Below are 20,170 nucleotides of genomic sequence, written 5' to 3' on the forward strand. Positions count from 1 at the left end.
ACATGGCCCTCACAGAGCAGAAGCCAGAAGGAGGCAGGCCTCAGGGGGTTGGCTAGTTTGCGATTCTCCCAGATGACTTTCCCAGTCTAAGGCTTAGCCCAGAGATCAGGCCCAGACCCCACAATGAAGGTGTCTCCTCTCTCAGGTTCCCTTACAACAGTTTCCCATTCATAGGGATGGACATAGTATCCCCTCCCTGTCCTGCCCTGTCTGAGGGTGGTATCTCAGCATAAAGGCAGTCCAGGTGGGTAGACCTGCGTGGGCATGGCTGCCAGGCCAGGGTGCAGGGCTGTGCTAAGGGGTTTCCCAGCAAACTCAGCCCCTACCATCCTGCTCTACAAAATCCCCCCACCCCCCCCAAAAAAGAGCATATTCCCCTTCCACCTAGAAACCAGGGTTACTTGTCAGGAAAAGGCTAGGTCTGGCAGCCAGTCGAGAACAGCCACCTCCATCTGGGCACAGGGGTGGCCACTCATCAGCTCAAAGCTAACTCCTTTAGTAAAACCTCGCTGAATTTCTTTCCCAAGAACGGGCTGGCAGGATAAGAGGAAAGCTAGCAGAGGCCAGCTGGGAATTTGGACTCATCTTCCTGGGACATGAAAAGTGTAAGAGGTGGCTCAGGCTGGTCCCGGGGCATCCACAAGAGCTGGCTACCTGGCCTCCCACATCCGGTGACTTTAGTCCTTCATTCAGCAAAGCTCATAGCTTTTCTGTAGTGGGCGCCTGCTGTTTGCCAGATCCCATGTGTTGTTCTTTATCTCATCCAGTCCTCATACTAGCCTGCAATATAGATGGTAGTCTTCCCATCTTACAGATAAAAACACCAAGGCTCAGAAAGGTTAAGTCGCTTTTCAGAGGCCACAGAGCATAGAAGTGGCAGGGATGGATTCAGACTCAGGTCTTTGGCTCCAAAACTGTCCCTCAGGCTCCTCATCTGCCAGGCTGCTTCCTGCAAGCTCAGTTCTGCCCTAGAGACAAAGTAGACGCAGATGGGCCGTATAGTCTCAACAGGACTAATTCTCAGAGTGCACGAGCAGCTGTGAGTCATGGGGTTGACACTCTGGACACTTGGGATTTGAAGGTCGGTTCGGAAGGGCTTCCTGGAGGAGGTTAGGACAGGAGAGGGGAGGCTGCGGGACCTCTGTCCTGGGGAACTGTGTGAACAGGAGGACAGGAGCCAGGCTGAGGATGGCTCTGAGACACGTTGGGCAAGGAGGGAAATCCCAGGGACGTGTCCCCTTGGGCCCCACTTCCCACCACGCTTTGCTATCATGTATTGTATCAGCTGAGGCAAGAGCAAGCCATGTTGCAAAAGATAGTGCCTTCCATTCTTCTGGAGCCCCTGCAGGCAGCCCCACACTCCATAGGTTAGAGTGAATGCATGGGTGCATGTGTGCACCCACACACATACACGCGCACACACAGTCCAGCTCACCAAGTCATACTGAGGTCTCCTGATATGGTCCTCAGGCACAGACACCACCTGGCCACCGATGGGTGCTCTCAGTCTAGGAGAATACCAAACCACCACCACCACGCTGATGGTAGTGAAAGGTTTTTGAGCTTCTCCTCTGTGTGAGGTCCCAAGCTAAGCTACTTGTATCATTTATTCACTTCAACAACCTCTGGAAGTAGGCTTCATGAATTACTCTCATATCAGAAAGGGGACTCTGAGGCTTAGAGGTGTAGTAATTTGTCCATGATCACATGATTAGGAAGTAGCAAGCCAACACCTGAATTTGAGTTGTTCTTCCCCCAGGCTCCTAAGTATTACCTTCCACCCCCCAGAGGACCCTCACCCAGACACACAGACACTCAGGTACACAAAGCATATGCCCAGTGACATGCACATACCCACTCACAGACAGGCACCAATATCCAGGGACACACGTTCTCCAGGAGCCACCTCTGCCCTCGTGCACACAGCAGATGTGTACCTTGTCCATTTCGGTTAAGAATATGGAACCTGGAGCTGGACTTCCTGGGTTTGAAGTCCAGCTCTGCCTCTTCCTAATTGGCATCTATCTCTGCCTCAGTTTCCTCATCTGTGAAGTGGGGATGCTGATGACAGTAACACTTATTTCACAAGATTCTTGAAGATTAAATACAGTAACATATGTAAAATTAGTGCCTGGCACCTAGTGCTCTTCTCAGAATCTGACCATGATCATCATTTATAATAAATGCACAAACACACCTTTGTTCCAGATGCACGTAGATATGTACATGGATATAACCTACCTCCCTGTCCTCAAAAATACATAGCCTTCTCCACACCTCCCCCTGCACACACTCTCAGCCTCCACAGGAAAGAGGACTCCACGTGCATTGGAGGTGAGCCTGGGAGCCCCACAGGGCTGGCTGGCACCTGAGTTCTCTTGGCCAGCTGGGCCACGCCAAGGGGTTCAGGCTCTAATTGCTCCTTGCTGGAGCCACAGTGACTTTGGTCAGGAGCCCTGGTTGCAGCAATTGACGTCTGAGCTGCTGGCATCTGGAACAGGCCTGTCAGCAGCCGTGGGTGGGCGCAGCTCCAGGGAACCTCCCCCAGAAGCCCGGCTGTATGATTCATGCCAGGGTTCCCAGGAGGTCTGCATGGAGCTGGTGGACACCTCTGCCCATATTCACTCATGCCCACCTGGGTGGTATTCGAACCTATCCATCTTTACTTGGTGAAGGTGCCCACAGCCAAGCCAGAAGCAAGTTCTCTGCAGGGCCTGATGTAGGACTGACCTGAGACTTAAAGACACACAGCCCAGCTCTGCTCTGGATTGCTTTGGAGTGTAAGAAGCCCAAGCCAGTGTTCTCAGGCAAGGTGGGCAGGGACCACCAGGCCTTGAGGATGATGAGGGTCTCAGCCCCAAGTCTTGGGGGTACAGCAGGAGACCAGGATCCTAAGTTGCTGCCTTGGGGTGGGGAAATGCTCACGGTTGCTGATAATGTGACCCAGACTCCCCAGAAGTGTCTGGTGCAGCAAAATTTTGAGGTCGAAAGGTCTCAGATTGCCCTGGCACATCCATGGGGCACCCAGGCAGTGTGAGATGCAGAGCATCATGCTGCCCTGCCCATTAGGCACCTCAGCCACACATTTGGCCCCTCAGCAAGTCTCTGCCCAGCTCCCCCTGTGTGCCAGGCCTGTGCAGCAAAGGTGGGAGGGGGGCCAGACCTGCCCTGCCCCTGGGTTTCCCTGTGCTAACAAGTCCAAATCCATCTCTATCCCAGATTCCTGGCTCCTGGGGAAGGAAGGGAACAGCATGTACATGGAAGGGCTCCCAAAGGGGAGGAGAGATGATGCCACCAGCAGGAAAAAGACCCAAATCCTGGGATCATGAGGTCCTTGGAGCCAGGGGCAGTTCCCAAGGTGGCCCGGGTGAGTGGGGATTTGGGCAGGGACTGCTTACCTAACGTGCCTCGGAGAGCTCCATCCTCATCTAGGGAGGTCTCTGCTAACAGTTGCCCAGTGGACTTGACTCACCATGGTGGACCTTTGATCGTGTATCTTGGTGATTGCTGGGTAGGGATGGCATTAGTGGGGATTGTCTCAGTTCCAGTGAGGAAAACCTGCTCTGGCTTAGTTACACAGTACGGGAAGGTCATTGACTCATTGTAATTAGAAGTACAGGGGGGTGTTCTAGTTGTAAGATATCTGGAACCCAGAGGTCAAATGACGTTAATCAGAACTGATTTTCTCTACCTCTTGACTTTGCTGCTTCTGTTTTGACTTAACTCTCAGGCCATCTCTTCCCATAATACCCCTGTGATTCCTGGTTTATGTGTGACTTGGGGTTCAGATCACCAAACACCCATATCAGTTCCTGAACGAGCTCCTGAACCTTTACAATGTCCAGGGAGATGACAGACCAGTCAGGAGATGATTGGCCAGATGTACCCACTCCTGTGGCCAAGGAGGTAGAGCCACGTGGTGGAAAGCCCTACGAGATGGCTCCCTGTTCTGTGACCTCCATGTGGGCTCTGTACAAGAACACCTGGAGCTGGTACTTCTTGGCAGAAACTGTTGGGGTTCCTGAAAGTGCTCCCCCAGAGGCTGAGAGAACAGGGAGGGCATACCAGACACAGCCCCTGCAAAGTCCATGCCTCCAGCTTCTTTGGAGACTGTATGAGCTGCAGCCACACCTTAAGGTCTGGGCCTCAGGGAATGTGACGATGCTGATCTAGGCAGCCCACTCCATGGCCCCATGAGTGGCGGGCCCAGAATGTGCAGGTTTCAGTGGAGTCCAGACCCCTCATCTATGGATTTTCCTTTTTCTTTTTTTTTTTAAAGACCATTTTTTAAAAGCATTTTCAGGTTCACAGCAAAATTGAGCAGAAGGTCCAGAGGTACATGTCCGCATACATGCATAGACCCCCAGTATCCATATCCCCATCACAGTGGTCCATTGTCACTGTTGATGAGCATATATTGATGCATCCTAATCACCCAGATTGGGTTTACCTCAGGGTTCACTTGGTGCAGTACCTTCTGTGGTCATAGACAAGCATCGTTATGGTGTCATACGGATGTTAGGCCTCCGTGGCTTTGCAGAGCTGCACACAGTTGTGGAACTCCTCACAAAGGGTGGGCGCAGTGGGCATTCAGGACTAGATCACAGGCTATTTGCCATCCCAGGCCTGTCACTCAGGGCAGTGAGGACCTAGTTGAAGACCTATAATGACCCTGGGTTCTGAGCCCTGTGCAGTGGTGGGAATGTTTTCCTCTGAACCTCTCCATTCTCATCACAGCAGCCCTCAGGCAGCCTCCTCCACCTCCCAGTGCGAAGCCCAGCTGGGGATGCCCGGGAAACTCCCCATGTGCCCCCTCCTTGGGCAGCCAATCGCTGCTACAGGCAGTGACCAGGCCTCGGTGCTGCCCAGGTGAAGCCCTGGGTCTCTTGACAGGGAATGGTGCAGATTTGGAATTGGTGAGCTCTGTCCTGGGTAGGAAAGAAGTGGAGCCAGATTGCTTTGGGGGCAGAGGAGGCTCAGGATGGGATGGGGGCAAAGGCATCCTGTGAAGAGTACCTTCTAGGAAGGGAGGAAGGCATTTAACAGACTTCCAAGACCTGGGTGCTCAGAGTACTTTGCTCAGTCAACGTTGGTTTGAATGATGAATGAATGAATCAGTGCATGAAGAAAGAAAACGAATGAGCTTTTACCACTTGGCCATGACCGTCAAGGGTCACTCAAGGGTGCAGTGCCCACTTACTGTGACTGAAATGTCAACACACTTACGGGCAGCTGTAAGGAGCACAGATGTGGAAATGCCACTGACCCATGATGGGGAAAGGGGAATAGTGACCATTAGAAGGGATCTGTGAGGCGTTTATCCCTGGATACCTTAGAAGCAGAGAAAGCGTTCGAACTCCGGGCCACACCAGTGGTCCTACTTTACAGACTCTGAAAGGTCTCTGGGTTTGGCCTTCCCTGCAAGGTGACTTTCACACATTGGACATACTATTATCTCTATTTGGATTTTTTTCAGCAGACACTTGTGGAAGTGTGCATCGCAGTCCATCGGGCCCTCTTCTTGGGGAGCGTGTTGGTCAGGCTCCTCGAGGCTGGACAGACGTGGGCCAGGCATTTGCCGGGCACCTGGGTTGTCTGGCTCTGTGCCTTCTTCCCCTCATCCAGGCCCTATCGCCTCTGCCACCCCTCTGGGTTCTCATGGCACTATTCTCTCTTGTTCCCTCTGCAGGCTGGTGGTTCGTGAGCACCTCTGAGGAGCAGGGCTGGGTCCCTGCCACCTACCTGGAGGCCCAGAATGGTACTCGGGACGATTCAGACATCAACACCTCCAAGAGTGGGGAAGGTAAGAGCCTGCAGGTTGTGGGGGGCGGGTAATGAGGCAGGTTCTGGGAGCTGGCTGCCCCCGGGGATTGGTGCCCACCCCATTCCTGGCCCCAGGAATGAGCCCAACTCCTGGAGGCAGCTTTCCCACTCTTCTCCCTAAACCCATCAGAACCCCTGCAGAGAGCTGACCAGGTTTCAGCCCCTCCTCTCTCGCTCCGACTCACAAGCTCACCTCCCATTCAGGCCTGTCCCTGCAGCCCCCATGTGGGGCTAAAATGAGAGGGGAAATTCCCGTGGGGTGTGGATCTCGGGGTTTGGCAACTTTGGAGCAGAGACTGAGAAGAAGAGTCTTGGGCTAGACCCCCAAAGTTCCCTATTCCCCAAGAAGCCCCAGGTTCCTCTGGGTCCCACAGAGACCCTCCTTTGCCTGCCCGCACCCCACACAACTTCTGTGCATGGGTGGTTCTGCTCAGAGGCCTCGGCTCTGGTATCTGTTGGTCTAGCTGAGGGTGCGGACGCGGAGGGCAGGTCTGTGAGTCATTTCTCAGTGTTGCAGTCACCAACAGGTGGCTCCAGGCCCTGCACCATCAGCCTCTCTGATTTGCTAGGTCTTTCTAGTTGCATTTCAAGGAGCCTGCCTGAGGCCAGCATTGGTCTGGACAGTGTGTCTGTGGTCTCAGGTATTCCCCAGAGCAGCTGCCAGAGCCCAGTGTGCGGCACCCCTAGTTCCCAGCTGCCTGCTTCTAATGATTTCCAAGCCTCCCGTGTCCTGGCAGCAGGAATGCTTGCCCTAACGGTCAGTGGGGACTGTCCAAATGGCATGTCTGAGAGCCAGGGGGATGGAGGCCTGCCACCTGGGGCTGAGGCCACCTCCAGGCCTACTCCCTCCTCCCCCCCTTCCCATTGCCCAGGCCAAAACAAGCAGTCCACCAAGCGCCAGCTCCTTATTCATCCTTCCCATAGATGTCCGTTACTCAGCAGGCAGTTGGAGCCCCACCCTTCCTCCTGAAATGCTTTATTTCAGTCCCTTGACCAGAATGGCAGTCCCTGCAATGCATGTCCACCTTGTGACAGGTTTCCAGGGACCAGGCCCCATCAGGAAGGTGTTCAGGCCAGATGCTCAGTCCTTCTAGCTGCTTCCTAAGCCCTGGAGTGAAGCCTGCATCCCATCAAAGCTTCCCTAACCACTGTCAGAGCTCCTCCCAGGCTGGTCTCACACAGGCCCTGACTTACGTTCCATCGAGCTCACTCAGTCCCCTCACTTGTTTCTCTCCAGGGCAAGTGGTGTCCACTCCAATGACAGACGAGGAAACAGGCTTAGAGAGGGTGGTATAGAAACTTGGCAGTGGGGCCTGGACTGAATCCACACCTCCTGACCTTTTGTCCAGGCCTCCTGCTTACAAGAAGCAGACCAAACAGGCCGCTGTCCTCCTTCCAGGCAAGCAGCTCCTTCCCAAGAAGCTTTGGTGGCATTTGGTTCAGGGGTGTCTGACAGTTTTGCTGGGACTCTAATTGCCCGCTTCCCTTTTCCAGACCTGGGCAGCCTAGCACCCTCCTCCTGCAGTGCCCAGAGGTGGAGGCCGGTTGGCACCCTGGAGTCCTGGTCTGGTGTCTGCCACTGGTGTTCCATGGGAAGGCGGGGGTAGCTGGAACTGGGCCAAAGCAACCAGATGACCAGCGCAGAATGCTGCCCCAGAGAGGGTGGCTGGACCGAGGGGCCTGGCGCAGTGAGAGGCAGGGGAGGCAGCTTCTGTATCAGATTCAAACAGATGATGTGCGAGAAGGAACAGAACCACGAGCCGTGGCCTCCACCCACGTGTGCACTTCACTCGGCACCGTTTCTCAGGGATCAGCCATGAGCTTGGCCTTTTGCTGGGCCCCAGGGACGCAGATAGTCTTTACCCTCAATGGACTCGATCCAGGGTAGGGTGACTGAAAGCAGGACATAAACGCAGAACAGTAAGAGCTGTAAGCCCTGTGAGGAAGGGATCTGAGTCTCCCCTTCCACACACTGTGCCTGGCTCGTGGTGGCAGGGTCACAAGCAGGACCTGGTGAGTGGGGCTGTAAGCCCTGGTGTGATGGGTCCCCACACTGACCCGGGAACCGGGACAACGGCTGGAGCAGTGACCCCCGCAGAGGGTCATCCTTGCACTGGGAGCCAAGGACCCTCTTCACCTCTCAAATGCTAGGATTCTCAGCCCATCTCTGGCTCTGGGGCATGACCTTCAGCTTTGGTCATGTCCATGATGTCACTTGTCAGACCTGCCCCCATCCAGCAGGTGTGTGTCACTGGCCTGGGAATGTGACCCTTCCCTTGCTTCCTCCCTCTCCTGCCCCATCCATCTCATCTTCATCTCCATTCTCTCCACCGGTTCCTGTCGGCCGCGTGTTCCATCGCCATCTCCCACGCCAGTGTCCAAGAGACGCAAGGCCCATCTGCGGCGCCTGGATCGCCGGTGGACCCTGGGCGGGATGGTCAACAGGCAGCACAGCCGAGGTGACTGCGGGCGCCGGCTTCTCACCTGCAGCTGCCGCCTCTTTCTCTCTCACTAACACCTCTGCTCCTCTCGGGCTCTGCCTGTGACCTCCTCACCCAGATCCACTGGCCAGGCTTTTCTCTCGCCCACTGCAGCTTTTGGGGGAGGGGGAAGGGAGGGGGGCATGGGGGCTGGGAATTGGGATGACACTGGAGGTGGCTCTGGTTTTTGTCTGTCCCAGGGGTGGGGGTCTTGGGACCTGAGGCACAGTGTGGGAGCAGTTGGGCTTGATGGGCCACATTTGTCCTGGGAACTGCAGATTAAGAGAACTGAGTGTTTCTGAATCTGTTCATGGGCCATCACACACACACACACACACACACACACACACACACACACACACACGCTGCATTGCCTTCTTCTCCTGAGAAGGTGCTCCCTTGGCTAAAGCTGCTCCAGCATTCCTTAGGGACAGAGTAGGAAGAAGGACCAGCCCATGACCCACCTCCTTCAGCCAGCTCCCAGGAAACTAGAAAGGGAAGCAAGAGCCAGACCCAGCCTGGCGCCTCCAGCATCTCCGGCACTAGCCATTGGGACTGGGGGGTGGGAGCTGCTGATCAAGAGGATTCCATGGAGGCCCCTGGTCTGCCACCCAGGCTAATCAGGATCTAAGACATTTGCAGGTTCAGGGCCTTACCAACGTCCAGGAGCTTGGGACACAGTGGCTGAGGGCCTCTGAACAAACCCCTACACATCTCCAGAGCCCCTGGGCCAGAGTGGCCAGCTCCCCCTGTCTCTGGGAAAGCACATTGTGTATGCTCCAGGCAGGGCCAGGGAGAGCTGAGAGGGTGTGTGATAAGCACTGGCCTCTCTGGAATGGCAGGGGTGCCCTGTGGCTTGCACCCCTACCCTGAAGTTTGTTCCTGAACAAATATAAGACCATGTTCAGTATCTGTCCCCAAGCCCCAGGCAGCAGGAAGCCTGGACTCTGGGGTGGCCACTGCCTGTGGCTGGCTTAGTGTCAGGCTCAGAGCACTGACCGTGAGGAGCCTAGCTTGTCCTGAAGATGGAGTGTGGGTTGGACCCTGGAGGCTAGCACAGGGCAGGGGGCTGGGTCGTGGAAACAGCAAGAACAGGTGGGATGTAAAGCAAAAGCACCCTAGAGCTAGGAGGGGTGGGACAGCATTGCTGGGGGACCAGGCTAGGATGCAGCCTCAAGCCTTGGTGGCAAAGGACAGCAGGACACTGGCCTGGAAAAAGCAGCAGGGAGGAAGGCGTGGCCTTTCCCATCCCCTCCAGCATCTGCTCCAAACATTGTGACACACTGAGCCCCAGGTACAACTCTGTCTCCACAGCCACATGGACTCGTGCAGCCAGGGAAGCACCACTGCACAGCCCTGACGGCCACAGCCCATCCCACAGCTGCACATCCACTCACGGAGACACATAATTCCACATATGCAACCACATGTAGACTGTCCCATGTACACAGTATTTACACAGTCACAATAACAGCCACACACACTGCTCATGGCCACACATGTTCAGCGCTGCAGCAATACCACAAGTACACATATAGCTCCATAGAGTCTCATGTGCGTGGACCCCATGCCACAGATACACAGGCAGTATAGTCACAACTCCAAACATGTATAACATATATGTAGATACAAATACCTAGCCAAACACATACTTCTGTGGTCACCCATAAATATGCAAATGCAAGTCCACAGCCTCTCTCTCCAAATAAGAGATCTAAACAACGTTATTTCCCAGTCTTAGCCCGAAGTGAAATCGGGCAGCCAAGAAAAACTTGCAAGAAGTTGGCTAGGAGACACTTGGTTGCAGAGCCGAGCTGATGGGGGGAAGCAGGCAGTAGGTCATATAGGACTAGACAAGAGAAAAGCAGTGCCTCCCAGGGCCTCCATTCCCTGTTCCCTCAGCCAACCAGGCCTTTGGAATCAAAAGGCCCCTTGCAGTGGGGTTGGGTAAATTGTGGGGGCCCACAGGGGAGCCGGGGAGACTGCTGACGGAGGGGAAAGTGTTTGGAAAGAGGAGGCGTCTGTGGTTTGGAAACTGCAGGGCTCTCCAACCCCTGCCTCCAAAACCAAAATAGGCCTGTCCACCTCCCCGCAGCCACCCACCCACCCACCCAGTGGGCGGCCTGGCCAGCCCTTCCTGGGCGGGGTGGCCACCATCTTTGGATGGCATATCAGAGTGGCCACAGCCTTGGTGTTTCTCAGAAACTCTGAGTGCACCCAAGAGCTCATAGTCCCCATTCCCTCAATTCCAAAGAGGCATCTCTCCTGGAGACCCCAACCAACCTGAATCACTCAGCCACCACCACCCCCCCCCCCCCGCCCCAAGGCCATTTCCATCTGCCTGGGCATCCTCCCGCCTGGTCCCTAGGTGGGAGGTGTGGCCCTGCTTCTGCAGAGGGGCTGGCTGTGCTGCTCCCTTGGGGAAACCTGGGAGCTGGGGGCCTGAGTACCACGTAGCACATGTTCACACGGAGAAAATGCACGCCTCCGCCATCTGAGCCAACCATGGCAGAAAACCAAGCCCCCAGACAGACCAGTTGGAAGAGTTGCTCTGCCTGGAACAAGGACCCTGAGTTTTCATCACCTGGAACCGACACAGCAATAGGGCAGGACAGGCCTCAGAGCCAGCCAGATCAATTGCTAGGAGCCCATAAACTCCCAGACACCTGTGTTCTCGGCAGCCTCAGGGCCACCAAAAGAAGGGCCTTTTGCAGGAGCAGCTCAGCTCTCCTGGGGAAGGCCGACATCCTTGGTGCTGCCCACCTCAAGAGGGTCAGGGAGATGTGAGTGGTTACATGACCCCTGGGGCTCTGTCCTCTGCATGCACCCGGGGACTGTGGAGGCTGGTGCATGGGCCTGGAAGCTCCAGAGCCTGAGCCCACATGACAGGGTTTAGGCCGTGTTCTCTGCCATGCGGCCGGGCAGGGCTCCTCTGATCTTCCCAAGCGAAGGACTGTAATTTTTCTCTGCAAAAGCAACTTTGCCTAGGAAAACTTTAATGATGGCTTCCTGCTGGAACCACAGGCTTTTAAAAATAGCCCAGCTGAGCAAAGGCAAAATGTGGAGGCCAGGCCTCGCCTCCTCCTAACCTCAGAACTCTAGATTCCCGGGGCCTGGCGCTGCCCCTCTGGCCACCGCCGGGGCCAGGCTACACCGTGCCCCACTGGAAAATGGAGCGGGACCAGGAGCAGGCAGGAGAGTGGAGGGTTGGCCTGTGGAACACTGAACTTCTCAAAGGCCGAGTCAGAATCTGGCCGAAGGAGGTTCTCAGGCGGTCTTGGCAGCTCGCAGCACGGCTGCATTGGAATCTGAAAGCTTCCAGGAGCCGGTCGGTGCTGAGAAAGGCTCACAGTGGAGAAGAGACGCCCATGGGTCGTCACCCACCTTCTGCCTTTTGGCGGCCTTTCCGATTCGGCCCTCGGCCCATCAGCTCTGTTCTCACAGCCTGGCAGGGCAGCTGCCTCCATCCCAAAGGGAGCTGCTATCTCAGCCCAGGACAGGGCTGCAGACAGGACCCCGATAATCCAGGGAAGAATGAACAGATGGCCTTCTTTTCACAGGCGGTTGGGGGGCAGCTGCCCCCTTCCCCCCACAGCTGCCAGAGGCTCAGCCAGGCTGCCCTCCAGGGTCCAGCTGAGGAGTCAGGGTGATTGTCACAGCTGGAAGCCAGGAGGTGGGGGGCAGGCATCTCAGAAACTCATGTTCTATGCCAGAATCCTACTATTTTGAGCTCGCAGAAAGCCTCCCGCCAGCACCCCTGTTCAGCCCCGCCTGCCCCTTCATCCACGCACCCACAGTCCATTTGGAGCTCCTGCTGTGAGCAAGGCAGCCTCAGGCCCAGGGAGCACCCACCTGGGAGAAGACAGCGTAGGTTCAGGGTGACCCCTCCAAGGGCCGTGGCCAGATGGCCGGTTCTTCTCTACCTATGCTCTGCTCCTTGTTCTCCTCCAGGGCAGGGTGGGGACATGTACATCTTCCTGAAGCCTGTGTGGCCCTCTGGGAGGCTCTCCATCCAGGAGGCAGGGTTTATGGCCAGCCAGCTGTGGGTCTAGCTGTCAGGGCGTCCTGGAGGCAGGCAGAGTTGGCCGCAGTAGACGCAGAAGAATCACCTCCCTGGGAGCCTGAGCAAGGAGCCATGTGGAGGAGCAGGGCCCCTGCCAGGAGAGAGGCTGAAGGAACCAGGGAAGACACATGTGGCCCAGCCTCCCATGCCTGCCCTCCCACGCCTTCCCTGAGCTCCCACAGGCGCCTCCTTCCCAGTGCCTGGGAAACCCTGAACAGGCCCACAGTCAGACTGGGAGACCAGAGCAGGCAGCTCCCTGAAAGGATCTGCCATGCTGTGTGGTCAGCTCGGAATGCTGTCCTCCAGACCAGCGGTCACCAACCTTTCGGACCTCGCGGACCACCAGGGGTCCACGGACCTCTGGTTGGCAACCGCTGCTCCGGATGAGGCATGGCACAGCGGCTTGCTCAGGGCTCCGAGAGGTCCTGCATGGTTGTGCTGCACTCAGCGTGGCCATTGCTCATTGTCCATGGGACCCTTATCTTAACAAGACACACATAACCTGTCCCATGGAACGTGTGTTACCCAAAATCCTCTCGGGGAAATTACATGATCAGGTGACCACATGAGTGGTCAGGTAAGGCTTCCCTGAGGACAGGGCTCTGGAGCATTCAGAAGACCAGACAGGAAGGATAGGGGTTGAGGTGGAGAAGGGCTAGGAGAGTAAGTCCAGGACACAGAAGTGTCACACATTCAGAGCAAGAGGAGGTGTACCGTGGGGCCTCCAGGCATTCAGGGGACACTCAGGCTTGGTCTCAGACTTCTCAACACAGGCCCCATGAAAGACAGGTTCCTCCTAACCTGCCCTCAGCCCATGGGGCTGGGAGCCGAAGGCCTCCAGGCCCCGGCAGCCTGGCTACTGCTACTGGGCGAGGAGGCCGGGAGAGCCTCGGTGTTGCCCAGGGTTTTGCCAGACTACCTGAGGCCCTGGCTGGCTTTGGCACACACTGGGAGCAGCGGTGAAGCCTGGTCCCTTCTCTTCCCTGGAAGAGCCAGATGCTGAGCGGGTGCACCTTGGCAACCAGCTAAGCAAGGCCAGGCCGGAGGGGAGGAAAAGGCAGGAAGGAGGAGCACATCCCAATCTCAAGTAATTGTGCTTTCTTGCTTTTCCTGCCACCCACAGAGGAGAAGTATGTCACTGTGCAGCCTTACACCAGCCAAAGCAAGGACGAGATTGGCTTTGAGAAGGGTGTCACCGTGGAGGTGATCAGGAAGAACTTGGAGGGCTGGTGGTACATCAGGTAGGAGCCCCAGCAGAGGAGCGAGATGCCCTGAGCAGCAGAGCAGGTAGATACTGCAGAGTGGCCGGGGACACCAGATGGCGAGTAGATACCGACAGCAGCTTTGCACCCAGGGCCCTGGCTTGGCTGCACGGAGTCTGCACAGCTGAACATCCCAAACAGAGATTGTTCATCTCGCAGATCCTCTCCCGGGACATGTAAAGCAGAGCCTGAGCGGCAGCCAGCAGGGCACAGGGGCTCCAGCCCAGCTTGCAGGCGGTGGTGCAATCGCTCCCCTGCAAGACCCATGCCACTGCCAAGAGGGTCCGGCACATCTGAATTTGGTTTTCTGCATCCAGCTTTGGCTGCCTGGTGTGCTCTGCAGCTCAGGCCGCCTGGAACGCTGGCGTCCCCAGGCCTTGCCGAGGTCCCAGCAGGCCGCCCCTGCTGCCCACGGCTCAGCACTCCGGCTGTCCCCGGCTGTCCCCTCTGCAGGGCTGGCTCACGTGGTTGTGAGAGCTGAGCCCAGGCCTGGTTCAGAGGCCTCTTCCTTCTGCTCCTCCCTCTCCCAGGGCCTGATCACACTCCCAGCTGAGAAACCCATTGGGGAGTAGGAGGGGTTTGGAGCTTTCCTGATGCTCCTGGAAACTAACAAAGCCCGTGGGCTTCACCCGCCTCTGCTCTACTGAGTCCTGCCCCTCCAGTCCCCTCTGCCCTGGAACTTCAGGGTAGAGCCACCCTCAGGGAGCCTTACTCTCAGGAAATGTTTTGGTTCCTTTGGGACCTACTCAGCTGTGGCGATTTTGACCAATTTCTCTCTTCTCTGCCCGTAACCAGGCTGGCAGAGATAGCTCCACATCTGTGAGCTCTGGGGACCACCTCGCGGCCCACCACACCTGGGAACCCTAGACCCACTGTGGGCAGGATGCATGCTCTAGGCCAGTGGTCGGCAAACTGCGGCTCGCAAGCCACATGCAGCTCTTTGGCCCCTTGAGTGTGGCTCTTCCACAAAATACCACGGCCTGGGCGAGTCTATTTTGAAGAAGTGGCGTTAGAAGAAGTTTAAGTTTAAAAAATTTGGCTCTCAAAAGAAATTTCAATCATTGTACTGTTGATATTTAGCTCTGTTGACTAATGAGTTTGCCGACCACTGCTCTAGGCTGTCTCCCACCATGGGGACAGGATTGGCCAAGGTGATGCAGGCCCTCAGAGATGGTTGTTTAGACCACGTCGACCGGCCGATGCTGATGGTGTTGAGATTGGTCGGTGCTGATGAGTAGGATGAAGGTCACTGGCCTCATGGGATGGAACGTTAGTGTGACCTGACAGGACATAGCTGCCCTGACCCTGTGCATGTCAGTCAGGAGGGCTGAGGTGTCCCTGTCTGTCTGGTGAGGTAGGTCAGGACCGTGTGCCTGGACATGTGCTGCCCAAAGCCCTGCCCCTAGACGTGCATGTGCTCTCAGCAGTGGAAGCTAGAGCCAACCCCAAGTCCAACAACTGTGTCTGGCGTAGGAAGCCGGCAATCCGTCTGGCAGGCTGGTTACCTGGACCACTTGCTGAGAGGTTATCTACAAAGCTGCTGGCTTTTGTTTTCTTTTGTTATTTGGTTTTTTTACGTTTTCTAAAATGACCAATAAAGCCACTTAGTGCTGCTTTTTCTAGTCAACTCTTGTCTCCATGGTCTATCTCTTTAGCCAGTGGGAGCTTCAACTGAGAAACCCTGCTGAAAGGGTTCCACCTTAAGAAGGCTGCCAGACACCCCCTTAAATATGCCATTTCCCAACATTCCAGGCTCTGTGTTGATCCTCATTTCCTGTCTTTCTTCTCCACTCCCACCCCCCACACACCCCCTCCCTCTCCCTCCATCTCCTTTTCCAGTTTGCTTCCCTCTGGAGTCATTCCATGCTCCGGAGCTGGAAAGCAGATGTGAGCTGAGTTGGACCCAGACACACACACACACATACACACACACACACACACACACACACACACACACACACACACACACAGAGCCGCTCCTGATTCCCTCGCCTCTCTCCGCCTGGAATCTAATTTTATCCATGTAACAGTGAAGGAACACACAGGATTTGAAACAGGAGCACTCAGGCCAGTGAGCTGGCCTGACCGTCACTCCCGTGACACCCTGCTCCCCACCTCTCCAGTTGTTCTCATAGCAAAGCACCTGCAGCAGCCAGCAGCTTCCTCTTCCTCTTTTCTCTGAGATGCGGGAGCTCCCGCTTCTGAGCCAGACGCTGCCACCAGCTAGCTGTGTGACCCTCTGCTACTTGCTTTGCTTTCCTGAGCCTTGGTTGTTGCCAAGATTAGGCATCTTGACTAGTTGCTTCTACCCACCCCTGAAATTCTGTGCTTCTGTCTGTTAGCTCCATGGTTTTCATCCATTTGTTCACTGATGTCTGCCTGCCAGGCCCCAAACAGGGAGCCAGATGGGCAAGCGTGGGTCAGCCTGTCTGCTTGTACCCATGGCATACACAGGAAAAGCCACCCCTACCCGAGCTTTCCAGCAAAGCTCAAGGCATGCAGATAGAAACTTCTTTCACATTCCTTTTTCTCCCACCTAATGAGTGCCCAAGAGCAAGGTCAGATGGAGAGGCAGGGGAGAGGGGCTTGTCAGACATCTGGCACGGAGGAGCCATTCCACAGAGCCAGATGTGTCCCGGGAAGCAGCCAGGGACAGCACAGCCCAGACTCGGGGGCATGGACAACTGCTGGACGAGGAAATGAGCTCCCGGTGGGTTTGGGTAGAAGCTCAACCCCGTGGAGGGGGGAAAGGAGGGGAAAGCTTGTTTTCAGAAGTCACTGAATCACCTAAAATTAAGTCAGCCCTGTCGTTTGCCTTTTCTCTTGTTTATGGGATTTGGGGTTTTGTTTTCATTTTGTTTTTGTTTTGCCATACCAGAGGTTTTACTTTTATCCAGTCATGTGCTTTATTCTCAACCTCTCCAGATTCGGCAAGTATTCGCAACTTGCGTTTTTATTTTGCTATACAGTGTGAGGCCAGGGTCTCATTTGTTTTTCCTAACTGGATAATCAGTTGTCCCCAAATCACTTACTGACTAATTCATCCTTACCCCACTAATTTGAAATGTTCCTTTTAGCATTGGTCTGTTGGTGGACTTGTTCTGTGAATTTGATTTGTCTGCTATTTCTGCGTGGTACCAATACTTCCCCCACTCAGGCACTCTTCTTTAGAGATATCTTCCTGGTTGGTCTCAATGTGTTCATCCTTCTGGATAAATTTTTGCAGTGACTCTATCCCTGCATTTTTAAAAATATATATTTTTTATTGATTTCAGAGGGGAAAAGAGAGGGAGAGAGAGATAGAAACATCAATGATGAGAGAGAATCATTGATCGGCTGCCTCCTGCATGTCCCCTACTAGGGATCGAGCCCGCAATTCGGACATGTCCCCTTGACCAGAATCAAACCCAGGATCCTTCAGTCCACAGGCCAGCACTCTATCCACTGAGCCAAACCAACTAGGGCTATCACTGCATTTTTGCCCAAGAGAAAGAAATTGAGCTCCTGGGTAGGGACTTTGTCCAAGGTGCCGTAGAACAGAACTCGGTTTTCTAACTCACTTCGGCTACCTCTTCGCCTCTCTGATAATAATACTTCCTTTTCCAATATGACATTTAACTCAAGACACCTTCTCATTTCTTATCTCTACAGTTGCCCTCTACTTATTGCGAGGTAGCAGGCTGTTATGAAATCTACCTTTCGGGCAACCCACAATTTGAGGAATCTTTTAACCTGAAGGTCCCACATTTGCCTGACTTTACAGAGTGTGAGAACTCACACCAAGAGGGATCACGGAGAACAAGGGGATGGGAAGAAGTGGTGTTCTAGGTGTCTTTTCCACCTGCCCAGTTCCAGTTCTCTCTGGAGTAGTGGGAATGCCCAGTGTCTGCTGAACACCGTAGAAAAGGCTCTGCTGGGCAAGGCCCGATGGAGCCTGGGCCTGGGAGGGGAGTGAGATCGGGCCTCAGTGCTCTAATGCCCGTGTCCCACTCGTCCCCCATAGGTACCTCGGCAAAGAAGGCTGGGCACCAGCCTCCTACCTGAAGAAAGCCAAGGATGACCTGCCAGCTCGGAAGAAGAATCTGGCAGGCCCAGTGGAGATCATCGGGAACATCATGGAGATCAGCAACCTGCTGAACAAGAAGACATCAGGGGACAAAGAGACTCCCCCAGCTGAAGGCGAGGGCCCAGAGGTCCCCATTGCCAAGAAGGAGATCAGCCTGCCCATCCTCTGCAACGCCTCCAACGGCAGCGCCCTGGGGATCCCCGAGAGGACCGTCTCCAAGCTGGCCCAGGGCTCCCCAGCTGTGGCCAGGATCGCCCCTCAGCGGGCCCAGATCAGTAAGAGCCTCACTGAGCCCCAGGTCCTTGCTGCAAAGCAATTTATAGAGTGGGTGTGGGGTGCGAGGAAAGCTAAAGGAGTGTGCAGGACCCCCATATCATTTTCTTCTTGATATATTGACAACCCCTGACCCCAGCCTCACTCTGTCCACTTGTCTTACGCTAATTACAGGAGTGGACAAGGCAATTCCTCCCCACTGCTCCCCTGAAGATGAATTACATGAGTGTAAAAGGTGCTGGCATTCCCATCCCTAGTGGAGAGCCAGGCGTGCTCACTTTGTAGATGAGTGTAGCCCCCGGGCTGTGAAATGCGCCGGAGGTGCAAGGCTGCTTTGCTGATAGAGGAACATCTTTCTGGGCCTTACCTCCTTCCCGATTGCCTTCCCCCAGTTACTAGAAACCGAAAAGACATGGACAGGCTGACTTTACCTCTCCGCACAAGCATATTTTTAAGGGGCGTTCTTCAGCAATCGCCTTCCTTCGCACAGGAGGAACCGGCTCTCCGGCACCCTCTGAATCTCGCGCGTCTCTGGCTCACAGAGCCTTCATTTGGGGTTAAACTGTTCTCTATTATGAGAGACAAGCTTCTGTGTGTGTCCCGCCGGCCTTAAATCTGGAGGAAAGCTGTTTTGATTCTAAACATGGTTAAGTCAGCTCTGTGCCTGCGTCTTTTAGGCAAGCAGTTGGGAAATCTTCTGAGGGCATCTCCTCTAGTCTGGAATTGTGCCAGCTTCTAGGGATTCAGTACTGAGCGCCCAAGAGACTCGGGTTCGGCTCCAAACTTGGATAAAGTTTGTACCTGGATAAAGCTATATACCCTTTCTCCCCAAAAATGCCTCCTCTGTGTCTGCACATTTCACAATGTGCACGTCACCTCAGAGGGTCCATGGACCCCCGGCAGCTCAGCCAGGGAAGTGAGAGCATGGGTCCATGCAGGAACTTCCCGGAACCAGAGGGTGCTTATGCCCAGGGAAGCAGGTACAGGCCGTGTTGCCCAGCGTCTGGCTGGCATTCTTTAAGCCATGTGTCTTCTTCCAGGCTCCCCCAACCTAAGGACAAGGCCTCCACCTCGCAGAGAATCCAGCCTGGTATGTGCCAAACCTCGTCTGTCTTGGTCCCTTCCTGGGGATGCGCTGCAGCAGCCCCAGTCAATTGGCTGTCTCACTGCAAAGCCTGCTGGTCCAGGGGTTTCCCAGGACCCCGCTGGGCCTTCAGCTTTGTGGGGCTGGGGGCAGAGAGGGAAGCCTGCAGATTCCAACCTTTTGGGGGACCTAGCTAGACAGTTTATAATCAAAAACGCTCTGCACTCCAAAGCTAAATAAATCCATCCCGGCCACTGCACTGGCAGACATAAACATTTAGACTGGCCGGCGAGAGTGTCCAGCCAGGGCATTGCCAGGGGCTTGAAATGCAGCTGCTGTCCATGTGAGCCTGGATACCTTTCAACTTTGCCTTCCTTGCTTAGGAATGCCCGATGGAGGTGGTGGATGCCAGAGCCAGGAGGGCGGAGGGCAGACCAGGAGGAGGGATTGATGGCCAGGGCTGGCTTTTATGCTAAAGCTTAAAGATGCTCAGTGCTACTGGGGTGCCTGGCACCTGTGGGTGGGACTTCCTGGTACCCAGACCATCAGGGACACAGCTGTGTGCTCAGGGTGCTGGGCTGGGGCCAGCGGTGATGCTGGTGGCAGGCCGAGAGCCCTAGAGCAGAGAACTGTTATCAGCGGCAGTGAGATGTGTGGAAAGAATGGGGCTTAAGTCTGCCAAGCATGGATTCATATTCCACTCTGGCACTTAGGAACAGCCACCCCCAGGGCAAGTTGCTTCCCCCCACAAGCCTCAGTTTCCTCATCTGTAAGTACCAGCCATCTCCTAGGGCTGTTATAAGGATGAAATGAGACGATGGGTACTGTGGGCTGATGGTCAGGTTTCCATTTCCTGTGTCAGCTGGGACCGTTGTGGGGACTACCTGTGACTCTGTGTGGAAACAGATTTCTGAAGTCACATCTGGGCTAACAGCGAGGGTTACTGTGATCAGTGCCCAGGGTTGGGGGATACAGCAGTTCCTGGAGACGCGGGCCTTCAGTGAACGGGATTATTGAAGATTTGGCCCCTGGAAATGCGACCGCCTTGCCCTGGCCATCAGCCCCAGCGGAGTTTCTGTCTCCTTTTTCCTTGTGTTTTACGCAACTAAACAGCGAGTT

General features: G+C 55.1%; 1 protein-coding gene across 6 annotated transcripts in view; it reads left to right on the top strand.

The window, feature by feature from the left end:
- The window catches only part of SH3PXD2A (SH3 and PX domains 2A), a gene marked incomplete at its 5' end in the record, with an annotated part of 261,903 nt that overhangs the window by 235,110 nt on the left and 6,623 nt on the right, over positions 1 to 20,170 (top strand). For 4 of the 6 annotated variants that reach the window (XM_080687644.1, XM_080687640.1, XM_080687642.1 and 1 more), the window contains 5 exons: positions 5,690 to 5,803; positions 8,199 to 8,282; positions 13,490 to 13,607; positions 17,632 to 17,969; positions 19,008 to 19,057. In XM_080687644.1, the coding sequence (XP_080543770.1) occupies positions 5,690 to 5,803; positions 8,199 to 8,282; positions 13,490 to 13,607; positions 17,632 to 17,969; positions 19,008 to 19,057 (704 nt within the window). The remainder of the gene's footprint in view (positions 1 to 5,689; positions 5,804 to 8,198; positions 8,283 to 13,489; positions 13,608 to 17,631; positions 17,970 to 19,007; positions 19,058 to 20,170) is intronic. The other 2 variants (XM_080687643.1, XM_080687645.1) reach the window with 1 other exon arrangement.

This window comes from Plecotus auritus (assembly GCF_963455305.1).
Source record: "Plecotus auritus genome assembly, chromosome: 9".
Taxonomy (NCBI): Eukaryota; Metazoa; Chordata; class Mammalia; order Chiroptera; family Vespertilionidae; genus Plecotus; species Plecotus auritus.